At 47.1% G+C, this 9,199-nt stretch overlaps 1 protein-coding gene across 2 annotated transcripts in view; it reads right to left on the reverse strand.

The window, feature by feature from the left end:
* The window catches only part of Mrvi1 (murine retrovirus integration site 1 homolog), a 109,530-nt gene that overhangs the window by 16,365 nt on the left and 83,966 nt on the right, over positions 1–9,199 (reverse strand). For both annotated transcript variants that reach the window (XM_005351000.2, XM_026781028.1), the window contains 3 exons: positions 7,899–8,040; positions 2,716–2,765; positions 2,114–2,221 (listed from right to left, as the gene is read on the reverse strand). In XM_005351000.2, coding sequence (XP_005351057.1) covers positions 2,114–2,221; positions 2,716–2,765; positions 7,899–8,040 — 300 coding nt within the window. The remainder of the gene's footprint in view (positions 1–2,113; positions 2,222–2,715; positions 2,766–7,898; positions 8,041–9,199) is intronic.

The following is a 9,199-nucleotide window of genomic DNA, read 5'->3' on the forward strand; positions in this document are numbered from 1 at the left end:
CAGGTACTGTCCCAAGTACAAAAGCCAGGAGACGCCTGACGTCACATGTCCTCAAGCTGACAGACATTTCTGCACAGTTTTCCTGGGCCCCCGTGCTGCCCTGCTGCAGCAGTCTTGGCTAAAGCGTAGGCTCTCAGCTCTGTGCCTACACTAGGATCACCTGGAGAGGGTGGATGTACAGAGTTTGGGGTGGGACCCATGGTCAGAATGCTTTCAATGCAGCCTTTGTGATTTTAGAGAACAGGTTCTCGTCAATCACGTTGTCTAAAGGTACACAGTTGCAAACCGTAGTTCTATTAAAAAGGTTTGTGGCTAACTAACCTTTTCTAGTCTCTTAAAAAACATTTAAAATTTTTCTTTCATGTGTATGAATGCTTGACTGCATGTGTGTCTGTGCACTGTCGACTTGCATTGCACATGGAGGCCATAACAGGGTGTTAGACATCCTGCAGCTGGAGTTACAGATGGTTGGGAGCGACCACGTGGGCACTGGGAAGTGAACTGGGGTCATTTGGAAGAGCAACTGAGTGCTCTGAATGGCTGAGCCATCTCTCCAGGCTCTTCAAGTTTCCTTGTTTCAAAGATTTCAGAGTTTAAGTTCACTTCACAGACAAAATACTTACAAGGTAATAGAAACTTGACAGTGATCGTTAGCTACGGGTACGGTAGAGCTTGAAGTGACCTGACCGGTTTCTTGTACACTAACTTCTCTCTGTAGAGCTGTGCTAGTGTGCACAGTGACTAGAGAACCCACTGGAGAAAGGGGTTCGCAGTGTTAGAGAGAAGTCATTAGGCCCAGTAAGACTGTAGGTATAGAAAATATTTGCTTATATGTAGAAATTGCCGTCATCTGGTATGAAATGGACATTTTTCTCTACCTTTCTTTTTAAAACCTATAGAAATACTAAAAAAAAAGCAAAGAACAAAATTAAGTGATTTGTTTTATCACTATCCAGAAATAACCATTATTATAATGGTTAATTTTTAATTATTAACTTGCCACAGCCTAGGGTTGCCGTGAAGACGGCCTCAGTTGAGGGACTGTCTAGATGAGCTTGGCCTCTGGTCATGCCTATGGGGGTTGCCCACTAATGCGGGAAGGCCAAGGCCATCGCCGGTGTACCCAGCTCCGGTCTGTGGTTGTGAAGGCTGAGTTCCCGCCTTGATGTACCCTTACTGATGGACATAACCTGGAATTGTAAGCCAAATAAACCCTTTCTTCCCTAACTTTCTCTTTTGTCAGGATATTTTATCACAACAGAAATGAACCTAGAACAATTATTAAATTTCAAATGATTTCTTCCATAATATTTTGTGTTCTACACAGAGACACCATTTTTAAAAATACAAAACAAGAAGCTAGAGAAATGGCTCAGCTGTTAAGAGCACTGTCTGTCCTTCCAGAGGACCTGGGTTTAATACCCGCATGGCAACTCACAATTGTCTGTAATTACGGTTCCAAGGCTTCTGGCGCCCTCACCCAGACATACATGCAGGCAAAATATCAGTGAACATAAAATAAAAATAAATTATAAATATTTTAAAAGTATAAGACAGAATTATTTTACATATGCTCCAATATATGTGTTATTATATATATGTATATAAACTTTCATTTCTTTTTAATAAATCATGGGCAACAATCTATAGAAATTCTTTATGATGATATTCCCAGTTTGCTTGCCGATCTCCTATTGATAAGCCTTGGGCTGCCCTCGGGGGTTTCATTGCCGTCAACAATGCTGCAATGAGTAAGACAGGATGAGACCCAACTCATGAACTCAGACTCTGCATTCCAGAGCTTCAGATAAAGCTGAACCCTGAACCCTGCAAAGCTTTTTGCTGGTTTCTTTAAGCACCCCCTCCTTAAAGAATTACATCTCTGCTCAAAGGGGTGGCTGTTTTGAAGTATACCTCCTGAGCCCTCTGTGCTCAGCTTGCAAGTCTCAGAACAGTGGCAAGGTTTACGCTGGGTTGCTTTGTGTACCTCCATCCATAGTCTCTGCTGGAAATTTCCTGTCCCTGTTGACCCTGTCCCCATCTGCATCCTCTCTGTAGCGGTGGTGTGAGAAAAATGTAGAAAACGACAGAAGGCAGGTGACATTATACTCACCAGAGCTGGTAGGGAGGGGATGGGTGATGAGCTGGGAGCTTGGCCAGGAAGGTTCAGGGCATTAAACTTGGGAACCACGGCAACACTGACCCTCCGGCGAGGCATGTTCTATGGGAAGAGAAGCGATTCAGGCCTCCTATCTTGGGGATAACAACAGTCATAGTTCTGAGGGTATTGGAAAAGCTTGCTAGCCTCTACCATTCAGTAGTTAGCTTGGTTTGGGGGTGATGATTGTGTTAGGAATCAATGTGGAAAGAGTGAACCAAAGTTGACCCAGATTTTCTGTTGGTCATGAGTGATCTCTCAACACATCTCCATTTTATGTCTTAAGACCCTATTCTCTGGGTAGCATCCTAGACCGTGTGTAAAAGATGCCCATAGCGAAGCCATGGTGGAGGCATCATTTGAGGGTCTCTTACTGAAGAGCTGGGAAGACTCCACCTGAGGAAGGAAGAAGGGGTATCAGGGGCCACATGAGCAAGTGTGAAAGCTAAATACTCTGCTGGTCACCATGGGTCCAAGACTGAACGAACACTTGAGAGACCATGAAAACTTCTGTCATGCTTCTCCTGGGAGCCCGGGAATTCCTTGGCCGTGCATACCTTGCCCATCGTGAGGGACATAGATCGCGCCGTGCGTGGGACCCCATCTTCTATAGTAGGAGAGAACAGAAGAAAATGGGTGTGAGTATCAGGTTGAGGTCCAAAAGGCCACAGACAGACAGAAATTACAACAAACTAGCCATGCATCATAGCTGGCTTTGCAGGGATGGCTCAGAGTTCTGAGCATCAGGAATCCTTCACTGTCTGATGCTTTCTCCTCGCAGAAAGTCACCTGCAGCAGGCGGTTTATCCTAACTCTACTAGACACTATGGGAAGCCTCAGCTGGGGGTTTCTGGGCTTCATTTGACATCACTGTAGGCTCTGGAGCCATCCAAGATAGTGTGTGAACAGGACTCAGCACATAAGCTCATTCCATGTTCACTCAAAGAACAGACAGTTGGAAACACTATAAACAAGAAAGATTTGGTGTTCAGAGTAAAAGTTTGCTAGCCAAAGTAGTTTCAGTGTGTTACCCACACTATGACTAAGGGCAAAGGGAGCTATCACACAAGACCTTTCTCTCCTTACTGTGTATATTAAATTATACAATTCATACTCAGTATTCAGCACTGTACCTGCATAAGAGTGCAGCCAGAAAACAATTGGATACATGAAAAATATTTTTAGTTTCCAAAAGTGTGAATCTTGTCCTTTTGAATATACTTCCAAGTATGATTTGCCCAAAAATTATCAGAAAGGTATCTTCCAGGCCAGTTGAGTTTGGTTTGGCCTTGCCAGCATCTTGTAGTCCGTCTGTCTGTCCTCTAGAACACCATATTTTATCTATGGCCCTTGAGAACCACATAGCTGTATGCTTTGTTTTGTTTTTTTTCCTTAATCTGAGGATCTTATCAACTATCAGCTTTACACTGTCTATAATTCTTGTGATTATCTCTATCATCTTATTATCCATATTTTATTTACCTTGATTTAGTCCTTATTTTTTTTCTATTTTTCCCATTCTTAACATCAGTTGAGAAATTACCCATTCTAGTCCTAATCTTTGGGGCACGACTTTAACTTCTGATATTATTTGGCTTTAAATTTAAAATTAATCAAGATCTCCAGTCTGCTCCTAAATAGAGCTCAGAACAATAACTCTCTCCAGCCCTCATCATTTTGGGGTCACCTTGTGTACCCCCAAGTTATGCATTATTCATCCCATTAGCTATTACCCGATGCTCATTTGGCTCCATCTGCATGCTCATACACAGCCTTGATCATCATCTTTTCCTGCATCCTACTGATTGGCGCTTCACTCCACCCTCACCCCAGTACATTCTTTAATTGCCTTTTCAGAGGGACCTACGAAAGGACCACTTTCTTATTCTCGCCTTCCCTAGCCCTCAGCCTTGCACGCCACCCATTTATTCCTCCTTAGTTCTTCAGGGGTCAGAGCACTCTGCCCTCTAGTGCAGTGGCTTCTCTTGAGAATCACCGTCTACTGGCACATTTTCTCCTCATTACTTTTAAGATCTTTACTTATCTTTTTCTTTTCTATATGTGTGTGAGAGATGGGGGACGCACACACGTGCCCTACATGTATGCTCATATGTGCCAGGGGTCAACATTGGATGTCTTTTTCTTTCTCTGTCAGCCTTACTTTTGTAAGGTGAGATTTCTCACTGAAGCTGGATCTTGCTGTTTCAGCTGGACTTGCTGGCCAGAGAGGTCCTGGGATTTGCCTTTCTCCAGTTCCTCAGTACTGAATGACAGGTGCGCACCACCATTCTCGAGTTTTCTGTGGGTGCCGGGGATCCGAACTCGGGTCCTCATGCGTGCCCAGCCAGGACTTTACTCACTGAGCCAGCTCCGCAATCCTTATTTTCTCTGTTTTGACATTTCCATTTCATGTGCATTTATTTTTCCCCATAGACTTCACTAAATTCCACTGACTCCAGTGATTCGTGTCTTTCCTTAGCTGTGGAAGATGCTAGGCTATTTCTCTCAGGGCTTTCTGTGCCTAATTTCCCCTGTGGGACCACCTGGCAAATGGACTGCAGACTCTTCTCCATGACCTATGTCCCAAAAACCTTTTTTAAATATATCTTCTCTCCTTCCTCCTAGGAAATAAGACAGGGGGATGAGCTCAGAATACTGAGAAACCCCCTCCCAAGTCTCCCACATGCCTGATTTCTCATTTTGATGAGTTCTACATTTTTTATAACTTTTCTTTGATCTTCTGTTTTCACTGCCTTTTATGTCTCTGCTGATTTTAAAATTCTGATTACTAGATGATGTTCTCGGGATATAAGCTTCTATTTGGTGGGGCTAATGATTTGTGTTCCCAGTGGGCTGTTCCACTGTGTATTTTACTCTGTGGCTTGTCTTCACCCAGCCCTAAGGAGTCTGGGTGTCCTGGTGCAGGGTGTGCCTCTCTGTGGGGGTTGACAGTATTCCTGGAGGCACCATCCTGCTGTTCTTTCAGAATCTCCACAGATTGCACCACTGCCGCTGCCACTCATGTACTTTTCCTAGGAGGAAGGAGAGAAGATTTTGTTTCCACCCAGGCTCGGGGTAGAACAGGCAAGCTTCCGGATTTGCTTCTTTGCTGGCTGGTGGATGAGAGCTCTCATTCCTTGTATAGAGTCTATCTCAAGGCAGTCCCTAGAAGGGCTTTGCTTTCCACATAAGGCACAGCGTCTGCCTTGCCACCAGGGCTCAAGGGCTCGTCTCAAATAGGAGGCAAACAGCTCCAGATAAGCAGGGTGGCTCTGGCCCCGGCAAGTCACAGGGTCAGCGTGGTTTCAGTTCTCTTTTTGTTTCTGGCTATTTCCATTTTATTTCTTGTGGGCTCAGCTGTTCTTTTAGACGACTTGTTTTATTTTGTCCAGCAGGAAGTTGTAAGCATTTCGGTTAAAGGATTTTTAAGTTTTCTGGTCACTCCAAAGAGCAGAACCCCTCTAATAGGTGAGAGTTTAAATACATCAATAAAATTCTAATCTCGCAGGTGGGATAATCAGAGAATTTACAAAATAGAAGTATAAATACCTAACAAATGCATGGAAGAGCATTCAACTGTAAATGAAAACTATGAGAGTACTTGAGATGATTTCTATGTGCACATGGAAGTCAGCATCCTCCTTTATTGATCTTCACCCTATTTTGTGAGATGGGGCTTCTCGCTGAGCCTGGAGCTCACCAGCTTGCTAGGCTAGCTAGTCAGCAAGCTTCGGGAACCCACTTGTCCTCTCCTGCCCAGCACTGGGCTACAGATCAGTGTGGCTGCATCCAGCCTTTTCACATGGGATGCTGGGATTTGAACTCAGGTCCTCAGGCTTGCACAGGAAACGCTTTACACACTGAGCCATCGCCCCAGCCCAAGAAGTCTGCTGCTTTTGTTGCAGCACTAGGACTGGGGCTGTGTCATCTGGGGCATACCAAAAGTACTCAAAAACCATCCCAGAATGAATGAATGAGACCGTTGGGTAACTCATCACCCCATGAGTATTTCAGGTTTGGTTTTAGACAGGTTCTTGTTCTATAGTTCATGCTAGCCTTAAACTCACCATAATCCTGCCTTTACTTCCCAGGCGCTGGCATTATAAGCATCCACTGTGATGACATTGACTTTACCCATAAATCCTAGATACATTGGTGTGCAGGAGACCTGAACCTTGTGGAGAAATAATTACCGAACCAACATACTAGGATTTTCTTGGAATCACCTTCCCCATGTGTAGCCAAGAGCAGTTATTTCAGGGCTCAGATGCCTGCGGGTCAGGAACCTGACTGCTGAGATCCAAAGCAGACAGCCCTGAGTATGTGTGCATGGCCTTTGGACTCTGGGAAGTGTCGTTGATACTCCCCAGGAAGCTTGTGAAACCTCCTGTTTATAAAGGTTTCTCCGTCTGTTATACTTTCCCTCCTCCTGCTCTTGGTAACACGGATGTTTGCATTCCGCAGGGATTCTTGATGTGACAAGCTATTTTCTCCAGCTAGTCACCCTCCTGGACCAGACTCGAAGCCCTGGCAGCACCCAGGGAGAGATTCCGGTCCAAGGCACTGTCATTTCCCTGCTGGACTGAGCAAAAGCCTCTGAGCTCAGCTTTCCCCACTTCAGCTCTGACACCACTCATGCACTGTGCTTACTGAAGTCAGAGTAGCACAATAATAAAATGTGAACCTGTCGTATGACATCTCCCCACTGATTCCTTGCTCCTACAGGACCATGGTCTAGCTGCCAGCATGTCCTGGAAGGTGGCCTTGGTCTGACAGGTCTTATATTCAGCCTCTCAATGTGACCCCGGGACTGCAAGTTTGTCACACGGGTTGCTTCACCTTGCTCCCATCCCCCACCTCGACACCTTCACACACACCACTTCCTCCACCTGTTTGCTGACTTCCTCCTCCGATTTTTACTTTAAAACCCTGAAGAGGCGACCTCCCTGGATACATCCATCCTTGACTTCCTTGAGTAGAAACAGGTGGGTCTTTCTCTGTCGTCTTGTAGAGAACTTTTAAAACACTAAGAATCATTGAGTTATGTGTCTGACCCATGCATCTGCTGTCTGTCTCTGCAGTAGCTCACTTAGCGAGGCTCTCATCGTGCCCCACTGCCTGGACTCCACCCCTCCCCTGGACTGCTGTAATATCCTCACAAATACAGAATATTTTCGGGTTCTGCTCTTTTGAGTGACTGAAAAGCTTAAATATCCTTTGGCAGAAATGCGTAAACATTTCTGCTGGACACGAAGAGATAGGCAGCCGCGCGCGTTTGAGGCCAGTCTGGACTGGGAACACGGATTTGCTCCGGTTATGTAACTGATGTTCTACACTTAGAGCGTGCCGCCTCAGCCAGGAACGTGTTTATCCATTTTCCTGATGGAAATCCTTGGATCCCTAATGCTTTCCAGAGTAAAGTCCAGATTTCCTAGCACGTGATGCCCAAAGGGTGATCCCAAAGCACAAAGTCGTATGGGGCCTGGGGTCACTCACAAAGTGGGCGTGGTATCGGCCACTCTGGTTAACTGTTAGGAGTTGGGAGGTCCTGGGTACCCTTGATGCTTTCTGATTCTAGGACCTCAGCCTCACTGGAGCAGCTGCTGTGAAGTCCCCATGAGTAGCTCTGAACAGAGGTGCAGGGTCCTCCAGTAGAAACAGGCCCTGAAGCTGTCCTGATCCCTGTGGCCCATTGTAAACCATTGGGGACCTGGCCTTACAACAGGGACCAGTTCCTTACCAGAGGGACCACAGCTGCGGCTTGAATTCTGATTTGCGAGTTTCTTAAATTCCATGAGCTCGGCGTGGTCCTTCTCGTACGTTCTCTTCAGATTCTCCACATACTGCATCATCACTTCCGTCGCCTTTGACATGCGCTTTTCCTGCGGGAAGGAGGACACAGGTGCATGACGGACAGCTGAGGAAAGGGCACCGTCCACACGTGACCGCTCTGAGCCCAGCCCTGGGCTGCCAGAATACAAAGGCTACAGGGACCATCAGATGGGAATCTGCCCCACGAGTTGTCGCCTGTGACATGGGGCTGAGACGTGGGCTCTCAGACAGAAACAGGCCCACCAGCGAGGAGACAGGCAGCCACACACTGAATGGTGAGAGGAGGAAGGGATTGCTTTTCTCTAGGAAAGAAGAGGTGGAGATGGTCTGGAGTCACAGATGTGGGGTGTGTGCGCATGGACATGGAAGGACAGACAAAGGCCCAAGCCCAGGGAACTGCAGGCATCTGGAGGCAGAGGCAGCTCCTCATGGGACTTGTATGTAGAAGATTTTACTCTCTAGGATGAAAGTGGGCATCGTCCCATATCACAGTGGGAAACTGAGTCTCTCCCAGGTCTTCTGCAAGACAGCATAGCACAGACAGCCCGCTTCATATCAAAAATCAAGACGCTCTGGGGTTTGCTGGGAGGAAGTGCTCCAGGCAGGGCTGGGTCATGAAGGACTTCACAAGCTAGATGAAGGGATCTTGACTTGCTCTACAGAGAAAGAGGAATTACTGACAGTGCTAAAGAGAGCATGATCAAGTATGATGGAGACAGGACAGAAGTAAATGGGACTGGTAGCAGTGACAGCAACAGAGGACAAGGGTCGGAGCTGCTCCAAAGGAGCCAGTGAGGGAACTGAGCGCTGAGACACAGAAGGCAGGATGGGATCACAAGGCAGGAGGGGGACCACAAGGCGGGATGGGGATCACAAGGCGGGATGGAGACCACAAGGTGGGATGGAGACCACAAGGCAGGATGGGGACCACAAGGCGGGACAGGGGATCACAAGGCGGGACAGGGGACCACAAGGCAGGAGGGGGACCACAAGGCAGGATGGGATCACAAGGCGGGATGGGGACCACAAGGCAGGATGGGGACCACAAGGCGGGATGGAGACCACAAGGCGGTAGGGGGACCACAAGGCGGGATGGGGACCACAAGGCGGGATGGGGACCACAAGGCAGGAGGGGGACCACAAGACGGGACAGGGGACCACAAGGCGGGATGGAGACCACAAGGCAGGACAGGGGACCACAAGGCGGGA

This window comes from Microtus ochrogaster, chromosome 8 (genome assembly GCF_000317375.1).
Source record: "Microtus ochrogaster isolate Prairie Vole_2 chromosome 8, MicOch1.0, whole genome shotgun sequence".
NCBI classification, from domain to species: Eukaryota; Metazoa; Chordata; class Mammalia; order Rodentia; family Cricetidae; genus Microtus; species Microtus ochrogaster.